This window comes from Heterodontus francisci, chromosome 6 (assembly GCF_036365525.1).
Source record: "Heterodontus francisci isolate sHetFra1 chromosome 6, sHetFra1.hap1, whole genome shotgun sequence".
In the NCBI taxonomy this organism is placed as follows: domain Eukaryota; kingdom Metazoa; phylum Chordata; class Chondrichthyes; order Heterodontiformes; family Heterodontidae; genus Heterodontus; species Heterodontus francisci.
In genome coordinates this window covers 87656130-87682401 of record NC_090376.1, presented here as the reverse complement: position 1 = coordinate 87682401, position 26272 = coordinate 87656130, and the positions used below count along the sequence as shown (strand labels likewise).

Here is a 26272-nt window from a genome sequence, read left to right as displayed (position 1 = left end):
CCTGAACACATTTCAGAATTTCTTCCCCTCCTTTCCCTAACATTATCCCAATCGATATTTGGCTAATTAAAGTCTCCCAATATCACCACTCCATAGTTCCTGGGTCTGGAACATTCAATACCTCAATCACAATGAAACTGCCGGAGCTCCTCAGCCTCAGAATTTTGTCAACATCACTAAAAACACCAACCAGTTCCCATTTACAGTCCTTGATCACTCTTTTGATACCACGTATTCAATATGTACCATTTCAGGCTAGAATAATGTGAAATGTAATTCCAGTTTCAGGAAGTTTGAAGCTTTATCTGTAACTAGTTATTTGTTTCAGGAGATACTCTAAACTAGGTACAGTCTACAGTGTGAAAAATGTTGGAGGAAACCGACGATCTGCTATTTTTATATGCTATTACATACACTAGTTAAATCTCATTTATCAACAGCATCTAACCAGGCTGCTTAACCAAGAGTTTGGATGAACTAGTTTCACTGTATATTAGTTGATGTTCAGGCTTTCACAGACATCGAACTCAATAACCTACATCATAACTGCTCCCCCAAAGAGATATAGAATAAGTCAGGCAGATTTACAGGAACGGAGTGTCTCCTGATAACACAAAGCATGCGCAGAGCAATCGCAGACATCATAAGTGAACCCGAACATTTGCCAGCTCACTAGTATCAATGCACACATGCTGACGTCAGACGCAATGGCCACGATCACCGCCTCCCTTACCCGCAAAAGTATCCCACTCCCAACCACTACATCTCACCTCACTGCTTGCCCCGAGCTGCTCGCTCCCCACTTTGGCTGCTCACTCCACCCTTGCTTCCCGCCCTCCCACCCCCAAGTGAGCGGCGGTGGGGGGGGGGAAAAACGGCGAGCGAGCAGACGGTCGCCGGAGTAAGTGGCGATGGCGGGAGAGAGTGGGGTACTGCTGAACTGGGATGGAGGCGGCGATCGCAGCAATTGAGGGGCTTTGGGTTTAACTTTTTTTGTGTCAAATTGAGCAGCGCCATCTTTATTATTGGCAGCTGCCTGAGGCGAAGAGTGATGTTCCAGTCGATGTGGCTGCTTTTACACATGTGCCAGTACTGCGCCACCCAGTAGTTGCAGCGTCAGCAAACGCAGTCATACAGGAAAGTGCTCAGAGGAGCTACAATTCAGCAAGTCAGTTGTTGGATCAGTTGTTGCAGCGTAAGCTTATTTTGCAGGCAAAAAAGAAAAAGCAGATTTTGTAAACCAATTTCCGTTCTGAGATCGATGGTTAGTCCTAAAGAAAACTTATATTCTGATCAGATGAAAAGTACAGTAATCAAATGACAGTGTAGTTAGAATTTCGATATGTAAATTTGACATGATGGAATCTATATATTATCTATGGGTAAACTGAAGGTCTAGTTATCCCCCTGCAAAAGCATCATATGATCAATGAGCTCGCTTTAGTTGACAAACAACTGAATCAAAGTGCTGCAGTTTAACAATCTACAGATCCTCTGTAAATTCCAATGTTGTCATTTTCTCAGTCAGCAACTATAATAATTCAAGAGTGACACCTTTGGTGGATTAAAAAACTGCTTGGAACTAACGAAGGATCAGTCATAGAGTCATACAGCATAGAAACAGGCCCTTCGGCCCACCGCGTCCAAGCCGACCATAATGCCCATCTACACTAATCCCACCCGCCTGCATTAATTCCATATCCCTCTATGCCTTGCTCATTCAAGTACCTGTCCAGATGCCTCTTAAATGTCGCTACAGTTCCTGCCTCCACCACCTCCTCTGGCAGCTCACTCCAGATACCCAATATTCGTGTGAAAAAATTACCCCTTTGATCCCCTTTAAACCTCTTCCCTCTCACCTTACATTTATGCCCTTTAGTTTTAGTCAACCCGACCATGGGAAACAGACCGGCTATCTACCCTATCTATGCATCTCAATTTTATATACCTCCATCATGTCCCCTCTCAGCCTCCTTCGCTCCAGGGAAAACAGACCCAGCCTATCCAATCTCTCTCTGCCAGGGCCCCAGCAATCTCCTCCCTTGCTTCCCATAGCATCCTAGGATACATCTCTTTGCCCTCCAAACCAGGCAACATCCTTGTGAATCTTTTCTGCACCCTTTCTAGCTTAATCACATCTTTCCTGTGGTGCGGCGACCAGAACTGCACACAGTACTCCAAATGGGGCCTAACCAATGTTATGTACAACTGTAACATGACGTCCCAACTCTTGTACTCAATGCCTTGGCCGATGAAGGCAAGCATGCCACACGGGCCTTCTTCACCACCCTGTCTACCCGTGTTGCCACTTTCAGGGAACTATGTATTTGCACCCCAAGGTCTCTCTGCTCAACAACATTCCCCAGGGCCCTGCCATTCACTGTATATGTCCTGCCCTGGTTTAACTTCCCAAAATGCATCACTTCGCACTTGTCTGCATTAAATTCCATTTGCCAATCCCTTGCTCACTTTCCCAGTTTATCTATATCCTGTTGTAACGTCAGACAATCTTCTTCATTGTCCACTCTACCACCAATTTTGGTGTCATCTGCAAACTTACTAAGTTTGGTGTCATCTGCAAACATGCTCCCTACATTCACATCCAAGTCATTAATATATATGACAAACAGAGGGCCCAGCACCGATCCCTGCGGCACACCACTAGTCACCGGCCTCCAATCTGAAAAACAACCCTCCACTACCACCCTCTGCCTCCCATCACCAAGCCAATTTTGTATCCAATTTGTTAGCTCACCCTGGATCCCATGTGTTCGAACCTGCTGGACCAGCCTACCATGCGGGATCTTGTCAAAGGCCTTGCTAAAGTCCATGTAGACAACGTCCATCGCTCTGCCCTCGTCAATCCTCTTGGTCACCTCCTCGAAAAACTCAATCAAATTCGTGAGACATGATTTCCCACGCACAAAGCTATGCTGACTATCCCTAATCAGACCTTGCCTTTCCAAATGCATATAAATGCTGTCTCTCAGAATCCCTTCCAATAACTTTCCCACCACTGATGTAAGGCTCACCAACCTGTAGTTCCCTGGCTTATCCCTGCTGCCCTTCTTAAATAAAGGCACAACATTAGCTATCCTCCAGTCTTCCGGTACCTCACCCGTGGCTAACAATGATACAAAAATCTCTGCCAGGGCCCCAGCAATCTCCTCCCTTGCTTACCATAGCATCCTAGGATACATCTGGTCAGGCCCTGGGGATTTATCCATCTTAATGCACTTCAAAACCTCTGACACCTCCTCCTTTGTAATGTTGATATGCTCCAGGATATCACTGTTCCCTCCTTTGAACTCACTAGCTTCCATGACCTTCTCCACAGTAAATACAGACGAGAAGTATCCATTTAAGACATCGCCTATTTCCCGTGGCTCCATACATAGATTACCACACTGTTCCTTAAGGGGACCTACTCTCTCCCTAGCTACCCTTTTACTCTTAATATACTTATAGAATCTTTTAGGATTCTCCTTTATCTCATCTGCCAGGGAAATCTCATGGCCCCTTTTCACCCTAATTTCCATTTAAGTGTACTCCTACATCCCCTATACTCCGAGGGACTCGCTTGATCCCAGCTGCCTATACCGGACATATGCGTCCTTCTTTGTCCTGACCAGACCCTCAATATCCCCCATCAACCAAGGTTCCCTAAACTTGCCAGCCTTGCCCTTCCATCTCAGGAACATGCCGGCCCTGAACTCTTCCTATCTCATTTTTAAAAGCCTCCCACTTGCCAGACGTCCCTTTACCTGTAAACAGCCTCTCCCATTCAACTTTTGAGAGTTCCTGTCTGATGCCATCGAAATTAGCCTTCCCCCAATTTAGGACTTCAACCCGAGGACCAGTCCTATCCTTTTCCATTACTATCTTGAAGCTAGTAGAGTTATGGTCACTGGTCCCAAAGTGCTCCCCCACTGACACATCAGCCACTTGCCCAGCCTCATTTCCTAAGAAGAGGTTGAGTGTAGCCCCTTCTCTAGTAGGACCATCCACATACTGCTTCAGAAAACTATCCTGGACACACTTAACAAATTCTGCCCCATCTGATCCCTTAGCACGAAGGCAGTCCCAGTCAATATTAGGGAAGTTAAAATCACCTCCTGTTACAACCCTATAATTCCTACACCCATCTGTCATTTCCCTACATATATGCTCCTCCAATTCCCTCTGACTATTGGGGGGCCTATAGTATAATCCCATCAAAGTGATCACCCCTGTGACGCAGTGGCGCAGTGGTTAGCACTGCAGCCTCACAGCTCCAGGGACCCGGGTTCGATTCCGGGTACTGCCTGTGTGGAGTTTGCGAGTTCTCCCTGTGTCTGCGTGGGTTTTCTCCGGGTGCTCCGGTTTCCTCCCACAAGCCAAAAAGACTTGCAGGTTGATAGGTAAATTGGCCAGTATAAAAAAATTGTCACTAGTATAGGTAGGTGGTAGGGAAATATAGGGACAGGTGGGGATGTTTGGTAGGAATGTGGGATTAGTGTAGGATTAGTATAAATGGGTGGTTGATGTTCGGCACAGACTCGGTGGGCCGAAGGGCCTGTTTCAGTGCTGTATCTCTAATCTAATCTAATCTTTCCTATTTCTAAGTTCTACCCATATGGCCTCACTGGACCTTCCCCCCCAGGATATCATCACTGCCGTGATGTCCTCCCTAAATCAATAGTGCAACTCCCCCTCCTCTCTTACCTCCACCTCTGTCACGCCAGAAGCATAGGTACCCCGGAACATTGAGCTGCTAGTTCTGCCCATCATGTTTAACACAATAGTCAAGATCTACAACATCAAAACTTGTGATTCAGCTAATAATGGAAAAGTGATGGACAAAAAACAAAAAGGACACCCCTCTGATTTGACTTAATTTTGTTTTGAGACACATTTGGTAAAATGATAGACATTATATAAAGTCCAATAGCCCAAGTGAGTGATTATGGTTAAAAAAAATGTCCTATGTACACACACAAATGTTTTCTATTATTAACTTAGTTGCAAAAATTATCTCTACATTAGGAGCCAAATGCTTCTAAGCAAAGTTGTTTAAACTTAACTCAATCCATACAAATGAATAATGGGACTAAACAACACACTTTTAGTTCAATGGGAAGTCTTTGATGCTAAATTATCTTCCAACATTATCTTAAGGTAGTTTTACAAAAAGCCAAAAGTTTGTCCAAGGTTTGAACATCACTCCCAAATCTGGGAAGATTCTTTTATCACCTCTCTTGCACTTCTTGACAAGATACAAAAAAAACTAAGCATTTGATAAGCAACCATGTTGCTTCCTCTAGCCATCAACTTCTCTCACCTCATTTCTATTTTATGAATGCTACTATAGCAAATGCTCTTTCGAACTTTTCTCTCTTGTTCCCAAGCTCAAAATCTACACTCCTACTGTTCTCAAGCTCAAATTCAAGTGGCTTTGCCCTTTTTGCTTTGGGGCACCCTTCTGAGACACAAGCACAATTGACTGTGCAAACTTACTGATCATATGGAGGCATCAATAAAGTAAGTTTAAAATTAATGAAGATACCAGGTTTTTTGAGAAGCGTGAGCTGCATTAATCAGTTTTTAAAGTCCAGCATTGTAAAAAATTGAAATCATATTAAGCTAAAAGTTACTCAGCATCAGGAACTTAGTTTTTGTCACATTCTCTTATATTTCCAAATTACAATTTCCAAGTTTATTTCTGTCCTTCCATTGTAAAAATACTGATGTTCTGGTCCAGGCGCGATGTAACAATCCAGCTTTCAAACTCATTAACAGTACTTGTGGTTATTTTGTTATAGGGCTGGTGAAAGGCAAGTGTTAAATGATTAAATAAGACTAAGATAGTCTAATGTCTACTTACCTGGTTCCTCTGATCTTGCAATTGAGCTTTAGGTTCCCACAGCTTGATGCCTTTCACCAAGTGCTGGGAAATGGGATGAGAATAGATAGGCTTGATGGCCGGCACAGACACCGTCGGCCAAAGGGCCTGTTTCTGTGCTGTATAACTCTATGACTCTAAATATGCACTCTAACACACCTACTTACTTCCTCATTGTGATAAATCAGCACTACTCCAATCCATCCTTCTGCAGGGCATTAAAAACACAGGACTGATTGGCCACTTAATGGGCCCTCAGTTGGCCCAAGGCGGGATGGCCGTCCTCAGCCTTCCCCCACCAACCCCTCCCACCCCCCAGACTAAATTCGAAGGCTTCAGGAAGCCGAAGAGCACTTCATACCCCATCTTCCCACGTGATTTTATGGGCCCCCTACATCTCCATTCCCGTCCCTAGGGGGCCCATAAAACTCAGCCCAATGAGTTCAATAACATCAGATCATAACCAGTGCTGATAATGATTCTGCTTTTGTCATTCTCAGCTCCTCTTGACCCATCTTTTGTTTCTTTTATTGTACTACTGCCATCTCCTTTTGTCATTTAATCTTTCCTGTTTTCCACCCCATCACAGACATTCCATTTGCTCTTTGTATCTTCTGTTAAACCTGTTACATCTAACTTTTGCCAGTTCTTGATAAAAGTTCATCAACCTGAAATGCTAACTGCTTCTCTCTTCACAGATGCTGCCTAACCTGCTGAGTATTTACAGCATTTTCTGTTTTTATTTCAGATTTCCAGCATCTGCAGTATTTTGCTTTTCTATAGATTTAAAGTAATTGTCAGAAGGATTAGAGGGGAATTGAAGAGGAATATTTTCACCCAGAGGGTGGTGGGGGTCTGGAACACACTGCCTGAAAGTGTAAGATAGACAGAAATTCTCATCGCATTTAAATAAAACACTTGGCTACGCACTTGAGGTTCTGTAACCGACAGGATGACAGTCCAAAAGCTAGAAAACAGGAAGACTGGATTGCCCTTTTTCTGCCAGCACAGACACAGATGGGCTGAACAGCATCCTTCTATGTTATAAATCTTTCTATGTTTCTAACTAAACATTTAGCTCATCATTCACTTCATCCTATTGAAGGGTTTATTACTACTGGTTATCTGTAATAGGCAAACAAGCCATCTCTCTAAAGCAATTTATCAGCTTAAAAGAAAAATGTATCACAAACTGTGTAGAAGAAACAATGCAATGAACCAACTGCTAAACATTGAAGTGTCAGTGTTTTCAATTTTGAAGTTATTTCCCCATACCTTTTGGAGATTTTTGAGAAGATTCTTTGTAATTTACTTTGTGATTTGCATCTGACAAGTTGTGCAAGGTCGAGATTGAGAGATCTGTGGTCTCATGCATCAAAGGCTGCAATCCACTTGCCTACATAAAGATAGAAATATTATTCTACATGACTTTTAAAGACAAAAATTAGGAAACTGAATCAAATTATAACCAATTTCCCTGACCCCTTGGCTACTTAGTGGTATTTTATTGAAATAATGCTTTATGTTAAAATTAATTAAATTTTAATTAAAAATAAAGCAATTTACTCTTACTATGGGAAAGCTGGGTTTAGTAATCATACCTTTTATTTTAATTCTGACTTTAGAACCTTGTACTGTAGGCATTTAACTTTACTTTCAAACATCTTAACCATCATTTCACTTTGATCGATGCCATTATTACTTGCCAGAAATGCTACATGACATTGGTAGAATGAGCTGCTCTTGCTTTCTTGCAACTGAACATACAAACTGCTAAAACTGACATATTCCAAAGCGCTATGTACTCCATTTCATGTAGGAATTTCAGAAGCATATGTGTTGGCTCATAGGCTGCTAGGCATGGAAGAGAATAGATGATAGTGGTTTAAATTTTTAATTTTAAAAAACCCTTTCTTCCAGTTCTTGCCTAGACATCATCTATGCCAAATAGCTGTATTTCACAAGTGACAGAATATTTGAAGAGCTACAGTAAGTTTTCAAATAATGGTTTAAACCAGCTTTTGAACTAGAAATTGGAGAGGTTTTTAAATTTGCTCTATTTAAGGATATTTCCTTTTAATTTCCCCAAATGAGTTTGAATATCACAGTTGAAATGGATTTACTAACACTTTTAGGTTTTTCACATGAACAGCCATATTAAAATTATGGCAATATATTTCTTTATTCAGACTTTATAATGTCCTTCCATATAGTTAGATTTTAAAAAAATGATCGAGTGGCATTAAATATGAATAAAAAATCCAAAGCATACGGGCAAAGATGCTCAAGAGTGTGGGAATTAGCACTCATAGAAACTTGACTGCAAACTTGGCAGAAGTGGGAAATAAAATCAGGGTTCTTTTTTGGAGTGACAAAATTGGTAAAGAAAGAAAGAAAGGAGGAGGACTGCCAAAACTGGTGAAGGAGGCAATGCATGTTGCATACAGCACAGTCAATAATAAAAAAGGGAATATCACATTATCTGGGGCTTTAGGACAGACTCCCTAATTATGGGAAGGAAATAAGAGAGAAAAAACTGTGGATAAATTGGAATAAAAAATTATTGTTCTAGATTTTAATTACCGACTCAATGTTTACTTCCTTACTGACCCAAGCAAAGAAAAGGGAATGGAGTTCCTAAGGCACCTGCAGGACCCCTTTCTCAAGCAATATGTCTGCCCTCAAAAGGAGAGGGGCATTACTGGTGGATGAGTTAGGAAAATTGGAGGGAAAAGGAGTAGGCCAATCAGACCCTTGATCTTGATCTGCCACACAAGTAGACTGTGGCTGATCTGCAACTCAATTTTCTTGCCTTTGCTCCATATCCATTGATGCCCTTAACTAACAAAAATCTATTTGTTTTGAAAGCTCCAATGTCAGTGAGCATCTCAAGAGTAGTGACCCTAAAATTATATGTTTTAAAAAAAAACGTTCAAGTAGAAAAAAAACAAAAACCAAGGACACTAGATTGGAAAAGTGGGAATTTTAGAAAAAAAAAAGTTAGCTCAGGTGAGGTGGAAAGTGAAATTTGCACACTGGACTGGTTTTCAGCCAAGGAATATTAATGGGAAATTTAAATTCGAGCTCAATCCACCCACTTCCAGTTTTAATGCTCAAGCTCAATCAGCCCACTCAATCAGCAGTGGAAGGAATGTGTTGGCTCATAGGCTGCTAGGCATGGAAGAGAATAGATGATAGTGGTTTAAATTTTTAATTTTAAAAAACCCTTTCTTCCAGTTCTTGCCTAGACATCATCTATGCAAATTTTAAAAAAATCTTAATTAACATGAAAGTCTCTAATCACAGATACTTTAAATCTCTAAAAGCGAATGGTGTATACCATGCACTGCTTTTTATTATTCATAAGTTACTTGACAGCACATTAGCCCTAAAATTCTAATTACATGATACTACACTTCCCAACATACTCCTTTTTCTCTCTACCTTTTCACCTGTGATTTTTCATACCCCAACAGTAACACTTCTTAGCCCAGCTCTCAGCAGCAATTCAATTATGTCTAGAAAAAACATCTTATGACAATAAGGGGAAAGTAATCACCTCTATTCTAGCTGAGAATAGTGGTGTTATTGTATGCAGCCTCACATGCCTCAAAGCAGAGCTGAAACCTTAAAGTAGTATCAGAAAAGCTTCAAAATTCCACAAGGTCAGTTATTTAAAAAAGTATTTTGGGGATTCTAAGTCAGCATAACAACGAAATGGTTGTAATAGAACACACAAATTGACAAAATTTAAAAAAAAAATTAAAAAGCTAGTCTGAACCCAGAATATTCAAGGATTAGAAGACCAAGTGAATTCTTAAGCTTCTTAAGTTGATAGTTGGCTAGTCTCTATGGAATTTGCTTTATGCCGAGGCAGCTGCATAAGTAAATTGTTTGGGCTCCACAAGATTTAATTTTTCAAGAAAATAACAATTAAACCAATTGTGACTTTGTTCCTCATGTGATATATGACCAGGTCAATTAAATGTAGTACCCTGGGACTAGTACATCCTATTCATACAAAATAATTTTTATTTTTAATTTAAAGTCAAACATTTGGGTTCAATGAAAAAAATGAAGGCCATATTGATGTACAAAGAATAATATTATATTGAGAATTATGGCAGTAGTATACCATGGTTGTGCAGATTTGTTTTTTTGTTAAATTTTTTTTTAAAAACTTCATTTTAGTTATTGACAAAATACCCTTCTTCAGAAAAACTCTCAATCTTTGAAATGCAATCTAAAGTAATACACCTTTAACTTTGCAGTAGTTTATCAGACAAACAAAGTCACTTAAAATCCTTTTGCCTCTACAATGGTTCCTTATTAGTACTTATATCACTAATATTTGATGGAACAAAAAAAGATGTAAAAAAAGCAAAAAATTCCCCACACATGTAATATTCTGCCATTTCTAAATTTCCAATCTTGTGGGAAAGTACCCATTTTCAACTCTCTGCTTTCATCAACATGTATCCAAAAAACTAATGACAGGGGAAAAATGAACTTGCATCTAATAATTTTGTAATGTTACAAAATGTTAATCTGCTCCAGATGTACTGTACCACCTCTAAATCATCTGTATTGGAAGTTTAATAATTTTCTAGCATTAACTCAAGGACAGGTGGATAACCAAAAATAAACCAACTTTTCCAATAAATTGTGGGGTATAGCAGCTTCAGCACACTGGAGGGCAGTATTTTCATAAATATAGCATACAACATGCCAACTTCCAATGGCTGTCAACTGGTAAGGTATATTTAGTACATAATGTAAAATATACATCCCAAATATGTAAAAATAAAACCTAGAGACATTCAAAATACTAATAATGCAGATACCATTTGAATCTGAAATTTATGTACATCTATGAACATCAAGCTTAAATTGATCTGTGCAGCTGAATTTTGCTTACGGGTGAGAAGACAAGATAATTTGTAAAGTAAAGCTCTGAAGCTGAAGGAATAATGTTTATTTGATACTTTACCTGAGAAAATGCTTGGAATTCATTTTTACTAATCAGATTTTCAATTGGAAACTCCTGTCCTAGTTCATCATCTACTAATGTTGAATCATTCAGTGTCAACTGTGTCAGTTCAGGTTCTTCCATGATCCCAACATCTGTCTCAATTTCCTAAAGTGGTATTTATAAAATGGATCATTAGTACGCCCGTACAACAGTAGCATATATATTACAAAGAAAAATCCCGAGAACATGGCTCATAAAAAATGAACCAAATTCAATGCCATACACTCAGAGACCTGGATTGAACTGGGCCACTGACGTCAGAGGTCGTGGCACGGGGGCCTGGAAAATGCCTCTGGGAGAGGCCCACCATAGGCCTCACGCAGGGAAGGCCTGACCCCTTTATTGCCAGCAGTGGGGCGCCGTGGCAGCCCCCTCGCCACTCGGCGACAGGGCCGAAATTTAAATATTTAAATACATGAAAGTGATTGAATTGAATACTTACCCCGCTCCCGGCATCCATTCCATTGCCATATTGGTGGCAGCAGATCTGATGTGGAACACTGTTGGGGGTTCCGGGTTTGGGGTGGGGGTGGGAAGCATGGAAATTATTTCAGTGCAAGGGGAGGTGGGGCTGGGAAGAGCAGGGAAAAATGATTCCGATTGGTGGAGGGGATGAAGGAAGTTACTGAACTTTGGGGTGGGGGGGCGGGGGGGGTCAGTTATGCACGGTAAATATTTTTGGGGGGAGGCTGGGGGTGGGAGGGCAAGAAATGAAGCAAATGGATGGGGGGGGGGGGCGGGATAGATACATTTCTTTCATTAATAAAATAAATTTTAACGTGTCTACTCCTTTAAATATTGAAATTCAATGTTAGGGCCGAAAGCCCTTCAAAAATGGCATCGGAAGCTGTTGCCGGGGCGGATCACCCACCCACTCCCACATCATCGCGGGGGGGGGGGGTGGGTGTCTGCCTTGGCAATGTAAATGCGCTGCCGCGTATAACGTTGCAGCTTTGAGTAAAGCCCACATGTGCGGGCCGCCATCTTTTACAGCCGCCGCCAATTACAGTTGTGGCAAAATAAAATCCAAGCCAGTCTTCTTAATATTACAATAAAAATATTGCAAAGCACTTTCTTGACTGCACTACTGTTAAAGCATTGATCAAGAATTACTAAACTGTGCCCCCAGAATATTGGCACTTTTGAATGTTTAAGTTTTATATCTCACAATTCAATTTAAAATCATTACCAATGTGAGTCCTGCTCTACCAAATTTGTGTATGTATTTGACTGTTTGCCAATGTATTTTAACAGTCATGAATAATGTGATCCAGTTGTGTCCAAATACTTTCAGAACCAAATAAGTAATATTTATTATGCATTATCTTTCACTTTTAAAAAAAGGTGGTATGTGACAGGAGCATTCAATAGAAAATAAGGGGACTTAAGGTTCTTTATTCACTTATGAAATATGACGCACACACACCATATGCAACATCTTAGATTTTTTGTTTAACCATTAATTATGTAACGGAACAACTTAATTCATACCCAATATAGACATTAAACTTACAAATCTAATTTCTATAATTACAGTAAAGTCTAACTTTACATAATCTCAGATTATGTAAAAAATCTGAACTTCAAATTTCGTAGGATGGTGATATTAATGGAGAGGATGATCCAGTAAGTTATCCTGTAGTTTTTATTTTAAATCTGTGACCTGGGTTCATACACCACCTAGTGTAATGATATCCAAGTCTCTTCATTGGCAATATGAATAAGTTTGGTAGTATTGGTCCAGTTCCGAGTGGCCCCGAGCCCAAAGCACAGAATGTGGCATGAATTGGCAATCTCGTTCAGAGCACAATGGTAATTGGCTCTGGAAATGAAAAAAAGGGCTGCATTTTACATTGCCGTAAAACTTTGTGGAGCTGCCGTGCTATTCAGCTGGGGCGAACCACCCAGCCCAATGACGTGGAGGGGGCGGGCAGTCCGTCCCCAGCAATGGCGTCAACAGCCTTTGAGCATTTAGTTTGCCCCTCACCCATCCCAATACCCATGCAATGCATTACTTGCCCTCTCGCCCCAAAAACACTTCCCCTACCCCACCTGGCCTCCCCCCCCCACAAAAAAAATAACAAATATAAACTTTACGCCTTCCCATCATCTTTTCCACCAATGAAATTACTTTTAACTCCGCCCCCCCCCCCCCCACACCAGCACTGAAACACTTACTTGCTCCCCCCTCCCCACCAGTGTCCCACCTTGGATCCCTGGACAGGTATCCGAAGGGGCAGGAGTGCTGGCCACCAGCACCAATATCGCTCCGGAACAGACAGTGGCAGCGGGCAGGACATTTATTCCTTCATTTACATGTGCAGATTTATCTTCCGTCACCTAGTGGCGTGGGTGGGGGCTGCCACGAGGCCTCGCTGCTGCTGGCAGTATTGGGCCAGGCTTTCCTGGCATCCAGGCCCATGGCAGGCCTCTGCCGGAGGCATTGGGCGGGTGCTGTAAAATTCAGTCCAAAATCTTGAAGTGATAGAAATGTAGGTACATTGTTGCAACAAAGGGGAGAAACTTTACTTTGTTGCCAGCCAAGCTATACTTGACCCAAGAGTCCACGATAAATGTACATCATGGAATGTAATTTGACACTTCACCATAATAAAAACACACCACCTTGCTATTTATAAGTAAACTAAACAAAACGGTTTATACAATGGAGTCAACTCAGATCAATTCTTTGTTCACAAGTACCTTCGGTTGATTTTTGAACCAAAACATACATACATATATATTAAAACTTACCCACACTGGTATAATACGCTGTGACCTGTAAACCTCTGATGCAAGGTTTGAAGATGGAGGCTGATCCTGTTGTCCCCCATACTCAAGTTCATTATCCAGTACAGCAGCAGTTCCTTCTCTCACAAGAGATAACTGCTCAGATTGTACCATGTGATTCTGCTCTGAAACACATTGCACTTCACTACCATTGTAATTGTGCTCCTCTGGTAACATTAACTTAGAGGCTTCATTAGACTGATCATTCGAAGTGGTCACTTCATCCACCTCATTTGAATTTATCTTCTTTGTAAAAGTGATAACCTTTGGAGTTATGCACTCATAGTCCTCCAGCTGTTTTCCATTTTGAACATCAGAAATTTTATAGTAGTCATTTACTGTAATCAATGTTGCATCAGGCTGGATGAATGAACCAAAATGCTCCTGTGGGTTTTCTCCATCATCTCCTCGCAAATTTTCAATGGCTAAGTCAGAACAACTTGATTGATTTGCAGATTCCAGAGTCCATGAAGCAGCAGCTACGGTTCCTGGTCTTATGAGATCAGATGGAGGAAAATATTCACTGTTTATTGAAGACGTTTCATTATTAAATCCTTGTTCTGAAGTTCTGTCATATGTTAGACTTCCACCATAACCATCAGTGTTCAAACTGTATTCACTTGAAGTAACTTCCAGTTGAAATGGTTGAAAAGATTGCAACCCACTGCCTTCTAAAAAAAATATAGATTAGTTACACAATACATCTTCAGCAAAGATTGAATTCCACACTATGCATCTGAATATCCATTAGACTATACTATATCCTCTGCTTGTTGCACACCAAGGCATCTGTTTCACCTGCTGCATTTACTGAAACTGAATTTTAATAAAACGTGCTGTATAGGCTTATGAAATAAGTCAATGAGGCACCTCCTAGTTTCAGTAACAAATAGGGTGAATTATTAAGACAGTTCACTTCTTCCATACAGCTGTATGGGAGAGATAGTTTGGAGTGTGTTCAATTTCAAAAAGAACCAAAATGGACTGATGAGAAAAATGGCACTTAAATACTGCTAAAATTTGGTGAAACATTAATATTTTCAACAAAAAACATTGCTTTATTAGTCAGCAAAAAAATTACACCAGTAGAGATAAAACCTTATTAGACTATGTAACATACAAAAGCTTGCTAAAAATTCAGTCTCGCCTCTGAAAATAGAATGCAAAGTACTTGAAAATTGATAATTAACTGTCATTTACAAAACACTAGTCATGACTCGCATTTGTCGTCAGATGTTTCAGTAAAAAGCATAATAAATTGGACAATAATACTGCATTATGAACAGGAGCTGAGTCAGCTTAAGCACCACTCCACATAATAAATTGTGAATTATATGGTACAAGGCCTGGAACGTAGGTGGCACTGGCAAATCCAGCATTGATTGCCCATCTCTAATTGCTCTCGAGAAAGTGGTGATGAGCTGCCTGCTTGAATCACTGCTGTCCATGCAGTGTAGGTACATCCACGGTGCTGTTAGGTAGGAAATTCTAGGAATTTGACCCAACAACAATGACGGAACGGCAATGTATTTCCAAGTATGCAACTTGAGAAAGGGACTTGCAAGTGGAGGTGTTCCCATGCGTCTGCTGTCCTTGTTCTTCTAAATGGTAGAGGTAGTGGGTTTGGAAGGTATTGTGGAAGAATCACTGGCGAGTTGCTGTAGTACATCTTTTGGATGGTACATGCTGTAGCCATGGTTCACTGGTGGTGGAGGGAGGGAATGCTTTAATTAGTGAATGGGGTGCCAATCAAGCAATGACTTTTGTTCTGGATAGTTTTGAGCTTCTCGAATGTTGTTGGAGCTGCACTCATCCAGGCAAGTGGAGAGTAAAGACGCCTTTCACAACTACCGGACGTTTACAGCCAATTAAGTACTTTTTGGAATATAGTCACTGTTTTAATGTAGGAAAGCATGGCAGCCAATTTGCGCCATTTTACAAGGTGCCTTCCCCATGTGACGGAGGCAACCCCTCCCTCCCACCCCGAACTCCACTGGCCTCTGGGCAGGAAGGCAGTTATCGGCCAATCCTGCCCCCGGCAAAAGCACTTGGCAACAAGGGGGTGATGGGTCCTCTGCACCCCATTGCGATTCTAGGGGTCTCACCAAATCTGGGGGCCCCATAAAATCCATCCCCATGTCTTTCAGAATATGGCCAACTTAGTCTGTAGTGGTGCTACTAAGTCACTCTTGGTGATGATCATTGAAGTCACCCACCCAGAGTACATTCTGTGCCCTTGCTAACCTCAGTGCTTCTTCCAAGTGGTGTTCAATATGGAGGAATACTGATTCATCAGCTGAGGGAGAGCAGTAGGTGATAATTAGCAGGAGTTTCCTTGCCCATGTTTGACCTGTTGCTAGGAGACATCATGGGGTCCAGAATCAAAGTTGAAGACTCCCAGGGCCATTCCCTCCCAATATGCCACTGCCGCCACCTCTGGTAGGTCTGTCCTGTCAGTTGAACAGGGCATACCAAAGGATGGTGATGAAGGACTCAACATTGGGTTTTTTTAACAATTTCAGATTGTAACCTCTGCCACATTTTGTTTCGTTTTCTTTGCAATGTTTGTTTTTCTTTTTCAACTGGCAGCACACATGCTCTAGGTACATCTTTTGTTTCTTTTCTTGTCCCATCACCACTCCCTTTGATTCAGTATGACTAACTCTTTTGTCATTTAACCTATCCTGTCTTTCTCACTATCACAGACCTTCCCTTTTGTTGCTTTTCCCACCCTCCTCCATTTCACTTGCTTAAAACCTATTACATTTCTAATTTTCTTCTCAGTTCTGATGAAGGGTCATCAACCTGAAAGGTTAACTATTTCACTCTCCACAGATGCTGCCAGACCTGCTGAGTATTTCTAGCATTTTCTGTTTTTATTTCCTATTTGGCACAAGTCCACATGTTTGTGAGGAAGACACTGCAGGGTCAACTGGGCTTTGTCATGCCCAGGTTGATGCTGGGTTGTCTATCCAGTTTAAGTCTTAAGACTTTTGCATAGCAATTTGATACAATTGAGTGGCTTGATCGGCCATTTCAGAAAGTATTTAAGAATCAATCACATTGCTGTGGGTCTGGAATCACATCTAGGCCAGCAGACTTTATTCTCTAAAGGATATCCATGAACCATAGGAATTTTTACAACAATCCAATAATTTCATTGCCACTATTACTGTTACAAGCATTCTTTTAATTCTAGTATTATTTGTCACCAGCTGCCATAGTTGGATTTGAACTCCTGCATCTGGATTATCAGTCCAGGTTTCTGGATTACTAGCACAGTAACATAACCTACCATACCCAATTGCAATCACATTGTAATCTTACAGCCACTGATGCAAGCTAACCAACACATAGGGCTGCATTTATTCTGGCAGCATGCATCCTGCTGGAGGGCCAGCCCCCATCTTGGCCCTCCATCAGACGCCCGAAGCCACTGGTGGGCAGCCAATTAGCGGCCCACCTTCGGGAACACCGTTCCTTAAAGGGACAAGCTCCTGACCGGAGCTGCCAGCCAATCGGTAAGCTAGCAGCCCCACTGGGAGCAGTGGAGACCGCCGGTACTGCAGGAGGCCCTGCTGCACCAAAGACTGGAGAAGGCCCTGGCAAAGATGACTGGGGTCAGGGTCGCCAGGAACAGTCAGCCAGGCCCCGGCAATGGGGCGATAGCTAGTGTGGGTGAGGGGGGGGTGGTATTTGTGGTTTTAACACTTGGTACACAGATTAATATTTAAGTACTTCGATTTGATATTACTGCTTTTGGTAAACAAAGTGACTCCTGACAAAGCAGCGGCCCGCTGATGTCAGAGCGTGCCAAGCTGCGCATATGCGCAGCTACATCTTGCCGGGACTAAGTGGCGCATGCGCGGGACGACATCATCGCGCAGCGCCAACCTCACGAGGTCCATCTTTGCACATGTGCAGTCAGGTATCCAGCCCCCCCACTCGGCTGGAGGAAGCGACTGAATGGGAGACTTTGAGAGTGGAGCTTTCACCCCCCACCCCCCCGTCGGCAACTCGCTCCAGGCCTCAACGCTTCCTCCCCTCAGCTGCTCGCTCCAGACCTTGCTGCTCCCCCAACCCTCCCACTTGCCTGGCCGATTGTTCCTCACGTCGTGCCATTCCACACTCCGGCCACTTGCTCTCCGCTTCCCCTCCAGCCGCTAGCTTCTTCGGGCAGCGCATGGTGACTGATGAAACGTAGGAGTGAGTGGCCGAGAGGGGGGAAAGTGGTGCAGCCTAGAGCTAGAGGCTGGAGGAGGGGTGGGGACGGGGGAGCAAGAAGAGAGCAGGGTGACGCAAGCAGGGAACAATCGGCCAGGGAAGTGTGGGGGGAGAGGGGGGAGCAGCAAGTTCCGGAGCGGCTGGTGGGGAGGAGGGGGAGAAAGCCTGTTGCCGAGTTGGGGGGTGGGGAAGGGGTGGAAAAGAGCAGCCAGCCACTGGGGCAGGAGCGGCACAGGGCGCAGTGGTTAGCACCGCAGCCTCACAGCTCCAGGGACCCGGGTTCGATTCCAGGTACTGCCTGTGTGGAGTTTGCAAGTTCTCCCTGTGTCTGCGTGGGTTTTCTCCGGGTGCTCCGGTTTCCTCCCACAAGCCAAAAGACTTGCAGGTTGATAGGTAAATTGGCCATTATAAATTGTCACTAGTATAGGTAGGTGTTAGGGAAATATAGGGACAGGTGGGAACGTTTGGTAGGAATATGGGATTAGTGTAGGATTAGTATAAATGGGTGGTTGATGTTCGGCACAGACTCGGTGGGCCGAAGGGCCTGTTTCAGTGCTGTATCTCTAATCAAATAGCTGTGTTTGGGTGAAATCAGTCCTGGTCAGTCATATAAACGAATCACAATAATGAATTAGCAGCACATTTTGTAATCTACCCGATTTTCTTTTCCATCAATTGCGGGGCCAATTCACTATCTTCCAATGGAAATTCAATCATAAATTCCTTTTATATTTAATAGGATTATTGGAATATTAAATGGATCTGAAGATTACAGTTAGTATCCTATAACTACACAGTAGCATATTACTGGGCTTCCATCCAACTTAATGCAAGGTTAGTTTGCGAGAGTGATCTAGCCAAAAGCATTTCCTGTGACAAATTGAGCAGCGCCATCTTTAATCCTGGCAGCTGCCTGAATGTTGCAGACACAGACGTTCCAGTTGAAGAGTCTGCATTTGTGCATGTGCAAGTACTGCGCCACCTAGTGGTTGCATTGTCAGCAAATGCAGCCTTTGGTGAAATACCACTGACAACTAGCAAATTTAGTACTATTGTCAGAATTTCTGCAAATAGTTCGAATAACTAGCAGTTCAGTAAGTAGAAGAGTACTTGTATTACAGCTGCACGTGAGGAACTGGACAGACACTGAACCAAGTCGAATTGCTTGCAAGATCAAACATGAAATTTCATGGAATTTGCTCCATGCATTTAGTGGGCCAGTATAGGAGTCAAGATCACGAGACTCAAAATTGGATCTGCAGGGCACTCAGAACTAGAGTATGGGGAGGTCATATATTCCACTTATGGCAGGATACAGTGAACACCATAGTCAGTCATTTACGGGCACAGAAGGAGGCTATTTGGCCCATCGAGTCCACAACTGCTCTCCATGGAGCCATGCTGTCAGTCCCACTCCCCGGCTCGATCCCCATAGCCCTGTAAAGCTATTTCTCTCAGGCGGCCATCCAACATCCTCTTGAAGTCACTGATCGTCTCTGCTTCCACCACCCTTGTGAGCAGCGAGTTGCAGGTCATTACTACTCGCTGTGTATTCTAGACCACAAAGTACATCAGCACAGCTCAGGAATCATTTCTAATCAGAACTGCCCATCTTAAAACTACTGGAATTTTCTGGATGTTTGGATGAACAGAGTTATATTCCATATATGTACAGTCTTGAACTAATTTTATGTGGCCAAACTTCAAACGTTAGTACCAGTAGTTACTATCGAATAGAGCAATTAGGTATGGGATATGATTCGTTATTGTACAAATACCAACAAACTTTATTAGCACGATTTTGTATGAAAGTCTGAGCTACTTAGCAGCAGTTAAGTGTAGAAATTTCTACGATTTGGGGCAGTCTGTTGCACTGCATCAAAAACCTGCCTACTCTATGTACATATAATCTTTGTTTTTACATTCTACAGGATTGTAGAACTGAAAATTTGATGCAAAACATTTTACCAACTATATAACTTTCCCGGACCATTTTAAGTAAGAGTATTCAGGTATACTTATAGGCACATTAATAATACATTGGAAGGAATGGTGGGTTCTCTCTTCTCCAACCAACCACCACCCCTATTTTCCAGACAAACACTTACCAACATTATAATCCTGCTGAATATATTCTTCCCTTTGATCTATATTGCAAGCTGTTCTTCCATGGTCAGGTGTAGATACAATGCTGTCAGTAGAAGACTTGATCTCGGAGCTTGTGGCTGGTTTAGAATGCTGATTTTTTGCGTTGTCATCAGTATCAAAGACATCTGAATTCTGTAACAATTTAAAAGAAATGCTACCTCAGTTTTTCCCATTTTTCTAAAATGGGGCAATTTTCACATACATTAAGGGATCTGAAGCATCAGTAACATTGCTGTGTTTTGAGCTTCCGCAAAGAGGAACATCTGACATTTCTCACTTCTGAACTGCATGAATAAATCAGCCAATTTTAACCCTGAAACTTCAGAAGGAAAATAAAAGGTTGGACAAAGACAATCCTATCATGTAATAAGCACCTGGACTTTTAAAATTTCTTACACACTTTAGGAAACCACAGCAGTGAATTCAACAAGAAAGTCCTTGCAGGGCAGCAGCTGTCTGTAAAGCAACTTGCAACATCCTTTACATTAAAGGCACTTTTAAAGTTCTTGTAATACTCATGTGTCTCTGATTCGCAGTCTCATACCAACGCAAATAGCCTTAACTGATCCTCTAGATCCTTAAACAGCAGTAATTTCAAAATAGTTTCCCACTCAGCTTTCTCCTATCAATAGTCACGGTCCTTTGTGCCTATCTTTATACATTTTATTCTCGAGCCCCTTCAGTTGTATATTTCTATCTCAGTTGCATCTTTTCTAGACTGGGTTCCAGAGCCTCATACAATATCAAGTTGCAGCCTGATCAATACAATTAGCAGGTTTACTTCCTTTAACAGCCACGGTGCCTCTTTTACAACTTAACACATTTGTTATTTTGATGACCAAAAATTAGATTGATGTCTTGAAGGATCCAGTTTGCTATGACTCCTAGATCCCATTCCTGGTTAAAAAGATGCAGCAGAATTGAGCTGGCAATTCAAAGTTGGCACAGAACCTGCTTAGTTCTAAATAAACTGAAGCAGCTTCTATATGACATGATAAAGGTCACTTGGACAATATTCTATGCCAGTATCAGATCACATCAAAAATCTTAAGGGAAGCTGTGATTTATAAAATTTCCCCATTCAAAATGGTACTTCTCTTTGAAGAACTAAGGATACAAAGAATAGCAAATGTGTGTTACAAATGTCAGTAACTTTAATAATAAAGGTCTACAGGGATTCGGAATGAAAAATACTTACACTGATATAGTAGCTGGTCAGGTCAGTGGAATGTCTCATCGACAGTGAATTAGTTTTGGAATGTAGTGCCTTATATAAGCAAAACTGAATTCTGTACCAGTAATATTCCATTGATAGTAATGATATCCCATCTACCCGTGCAGGTGTATACTGAAGATCCTATTGCCCTACTTGAACAGGAAACTGATGGCCTGATCCGCATTCATCCCTCAACAAATACCACCAAAAGATTGTGACCTCAACTCCACATTCCCACCTGCCCCAGATAACCTTTCACACCCCCTTGCTTATCAAGAATCTATCTACTGCTGCCTTAAAAATATTCAAGGATTCTGCTTTCACTGCCTTTTGAGGAAGAGTTCCAAAGACTCATGACCCTCAGAAAAAAATTCTCCTCATTTGTCTTAAATGGGCAACCCCTCATTATTAAATAGTGACCACTAGTTCTAGATTCTCCCACAAGAGGAAACATTCTTTCCGCATCCACCCTGTCAAGATCCCTCAGGATTTTATATGTTTCAATCAAGTTGCCTCCTACTCTTCTAAACTCCAGCGATACAAGCCTAGCCTGTCTAACCTTTCCTCGCAAGACAACCTGTCCATTCCAGGTATTAGTCTAGTAAACCGTCTCTGAACTGCTTCCAACCCAGTTACATCTTTCATAAGGATTCCAATACAGTACACAGTACTCCAGAGGTGGTCTCACCAATGCCCCGTATAACTGAAGCATAGCCTCACTAATTTTGTATTCAATTCCCCTCACAATAAATGATAGCATTCTATTAGCTTTCCTAATTACTTGCTGCACCTGCATACTAACCTTTTGCGATTCATGCACTGGGACACCCAGATCCCTCTGCATCTCAGCTCTGCAATCTCTCACCATTTAGATAATATGCTTCTTTTTAATTCTATCTGCCAAAATGAATAATTTCACATCTTCCCACATTATACTCCATTTGCCAGATCATTGCCCAGTCACAACCTATCTACATCCCTTTGTAGCCTCTATGTCCTCGTCACAACTTGCTTTCCTCCCTATCTTTGTGTCATCAGCAAATTTAGCAACTATACCTTCAGTCCCTTCATCCAAGTCATTTATTTAAATTGTAAAAATTTGAGGCCCCAGCACTGATACCACTTGTTACATCTTGCCAACCAAAAAATGACCCATTTATGCCAACTGTTTCCTGTTAACTCGCCAATCTTCTATCCATGCCAATATGCTACCCTCTACACCATGAGCTTTTATTTTCCACAATAACTTTGATGTAACACCTTATCAAATGCCTTCTGAAATCTAAATACAGCACATCCACCGGCTCCCCTTTAGCCACAGCACATGTTCCTTCTTCAAAATAACTCCAAAAAATTAGTTAAACATGATTTCCCTTTCACAAAACCATGTTGACTCTGCCTGATTACCTTGAATTTTTCTAAGTGCCCTGCTTAGTTAGTGAAGTGCAGATGACAACAACATGCTACATAAAAATCATGTTTAAGTTGCCTCTGGTGAAAAGGTAGCAGAAGCTGATTCAATAATATTCAGAGAATTGGATAAGTACTCAGAGAAAAAAATATTACAGGCCTCTGGTTCTTTTGCCAATTACTTTAGATATGTGCCCTCTAGTCACTGACCCTTTTCTTCTTTTACTTTATCAAAACTATTCATGATTTTGAACACTTCTATTAAATCCTCCCTTAACCTTCTCTGCTCTAAGGAGAGGAACCCTGCCTACGCCAGTCTCGCCACGTAACTGAAGTCCCTACCCCGGTACCATTCTAGTAAATGTCTTCTGCATCCTCTCCAAGGCCTTGACATCCTTCCTAAAGTATGGTGTTCACAATTGAAAGCAATATTCCAGCTGTTGCTGTTATCATCGTTTTATAAAAATGTTTATATCTTCCTTGTTTTATCCAATTCTCTATTAATAAAGCCAAGGTTCCTTTTTTTTTTAAAAAAGCCTCCTCAACTTGTCCTGCCACCTTTAAAGAATTGTGTACGTGCACCCCTAGGTTACTCTGTTCCTCCACACCCTTTAAAATTGTACCATTTAGTTCCCTCTCATTCCTCTCCTCATTCTTCCTACCAAAATGTATCAATGCACACTTCTTGTTAAATTTCAAGTGCCACTTGTCTGCCCATTTTACCTGTTTATGTCCTCCTGAAGTCTGTTACTATCTTCCTCATTGTTTACTACATTTGAGTTTCCTATCATCTGCAAACTTTGAAATGATACCCTGTATACCCTAGTCCAATCAATATATATCAAAAAGAGCAGTGGTTACAATACAGACCCCCAGGGAACACCACTGTCTATTTTCCTCCAGTCTGAAAATCAAGAGTTCAATATTACTCTTTGATTACTCTCCCTTAGCCAATTTCGTATCCATGCTTCTCATGGGGTTCAATTTTGCTAACAAATATGTGGTACTTTATTAAATGCCTTTTGAAAGCCCAGATACAGATCAACCGCACGACCCTCATCAACTCTCTCCGTGACTTCAAAGAAGTTGATCAAGTTAGCCCAACACGATTTGCATTCAACAAATCGGTGTTGATTTTCATTTATTAGCCCATACTATCTGAAATGCCAATTCATTTCATCCTGGATTGTTGTCTCTAATTTCCTCACCACCACCGTTAGGCTGACTGGGTATAGTTGCCAAGTTTATTCCTCTTCCTGTTTTTTTTTTTTAAAAACAGTGATGCTATAATTGCAATCATCCAGTCCTCTGGCACCACCCCCAAATACAAGGGGGATTAGATCATTGTGGCCAGAGCCTCTACAATTTCCACTCTTACTTTTCCCAGTAACCGAGGATGCATCCCAACCAGACCAGGGGACCAATTCCACTTTGAGGACTTCCGATCTATTAAATACCTCCTTTATCTATTTTTATCCTATCCAATATTGCTACTGCCCCCTCCTCTACTGCTACACTGGCAGCATCCACTACTCCAAAGACGACAGATGCAAAGTACTCAACACCTCAGCCATGCCCTCTGTCTCCACAAGAATATCTCCTTTTTGGTCCCCAATCAGCCCACCCTTCCTTTTATTATCTGAGTGTTTATAAAGGACTTTTGGGTTTTCTTTTATGTTAACTGTTAATCTATTCTTGTACTCTCTCCTTGTTCCTCATTCCGTTTCTTTTGAAGATGTCCTCAGTACTTTCTATATTCAGCTTGGTTCTCAATTGTATTATGAATCTTATATTTGTCATAAGCCTCCTTTTCTATCTCATTGTAATCTTTATGTCTCGAGTCATCTTGTTTTGGATGCCTTTCCTTTCCCCTCATGGGAATATGTATGGTCTGTAACCAAACCATCTTCTTCTTGAAGGCCTCCCATTGTTCAATTACTGTTTTGCCTACCAATTTTTGATTGCAATCCACCTAGGACAGATCCATTTCAACTCACCTATTGGTCCTCCTACAGATAAGTATTTTGATGTTTGATTGTTCCTTGTTCTTTTCCTCAACAATTCTAAAGCTCATTATCACTGTTCCGCAAACGCGCTCTCCCACTGAAATATGATCCACTTGCCCCACTTCATTCTCCAGAATCCCCTGGATTGGAAACACAATGATCAAGAAAGTTCTCTTGTGAAAAATTTCAGGAAATCCTTCCTTTCTTTTTCCTTTACATCCCAGTCTCTATCAGGATAATTAAAGATCTCCATTATCACTACTCTGCAGTTCTCTTCTCTTTCTGCAAATTGCTCCTCTATCTCTTTCCTATTATTTGGTTGCCTATTGTGTACACTGCAGCGTAATAGCTCCTTTAGTGTTCTTTAATTATATCCAAATAGATTTTTTGACCCCTCAACTGCATCACCTCTCTCCAATGCTATAACAGTTTCTTTGATTAATACCACCATACCACACTCCTCTCATGTTCCTTTCCTTTCCTATTTTTCCTGAGTACTTTGTCACCAGGAATATTAAGTTTCCTATCTCCCCTTCTTTGAATCAGATCTCTGCTATTGCCAGTACAGAAGTCCCACATGGCAACCCATGCCTGCTACTCATCAACCTTATTTACCATGATGCATGCATTTACACACATGTACTCCAAACTCATCTAAGACTGCCTTGCATCTGCCCCAGCTGATCCTTTTGGTTTCTTAACTATTCTTTACTTTAGTACTATTCAATTTTATCAGTATTCTGACCCTTGTTCCTCCTCTCTCATGCTTTATCTTTGTACCCACCCCCTTACAAAATTAGTTTAAACCTTTCCCCACAGTGTTACGAAAGTGCTTCTGTTCTTGTGAAAAAAAATTTTTGTTGAGAATTCATGGTCAAACTGAAGAAATGTTGGATCAGTTTTTTCCCCCCCACAAGAGGCTCATCAAGAACACTGAAAAGACTGGTTTGACGACAACATTTACTGGTTGTCACATGACTCAAGTTAAAAAAAGAACAAACTCTGGTAACTAGGGAAGATGGGTTTGAATCCCACCACAGCAGAAGGTGGAATTTGAATTCCATTAATAGATCTGGAATTAAAAGCTGGTCTAATGATGGCCATGAAGCCATTGTCGATTGTTGTAAAAACCCATCTGATTCACTAACGTCCTTTGGGGAAGGAAATCTGTTGTCCTTACCTGGTCTAGCCTACATGCGACTCCAGACCCACAGCTATGTGGCTGACTCTTAAATGCCCTCTGAAATGGCCTAGCAAGCCACTCAGTTATATCTAGCTCAAGTTAATAAGGAATTAAACCGGACAGACCACCCAGCATTGACCTAGACACCGGAAACCATAACGGCAAACCCAGCCCTGTCGATCCTGCAAAGTCCTCCTTACTAACATCTGGGGACTTGCGCCAAAGTTGGAGAGCTGTCCCACAGACTAGTCAAGCAACAGCCTGACAGTCATACTCACGGAATCATACCTTACAGACATTGTCCCAGACATCGCCATCACCATCCCAGGGTATGTCCGGTCCCACTGGAAGACGACTCAGCAGAGGGGGTAGCAGATTAGTA

At 41.7% G+C, this 26272-nt stretch overlaps 1 protein-coding gene across 6 annotated transcripts in view; it reads right to left on the bottom strand.

The window, feature by feature from the left end:
* The window catches only part of cep295 (centrosomal protein 295), a 191908-nt gene that overhangs the window by 20582 nt on the left and 145054 nt on the right, over positions 1–26272 (bottom strand). For 5 of the 6 annotated variants that reach the window (XM_068033994.1, XM_068033998.1, XM_068033995.1 and 2 more), the window contains 4 exons: positions 20036–20207; positions 13668–14374; positions 10872–11018; positions 7157–7277 (listed from right to left, as the gene is read on the bottom strand). In XM_068033994.1, coding sequence (XP_067890095.1) covers positions 7157–7277; positions 10872–11018; positions 13668–14374; positions 20036–20207 — 1147 coding nt within the window. The remainder of the gene's footprint in view (positions 1–7156; positions 7278–10871; positions 11019–13667; positions 14375–20035; positions 20208–26272) is intronic. The other variant, XM_068033997.1, reaches the window with a different exon arrangement.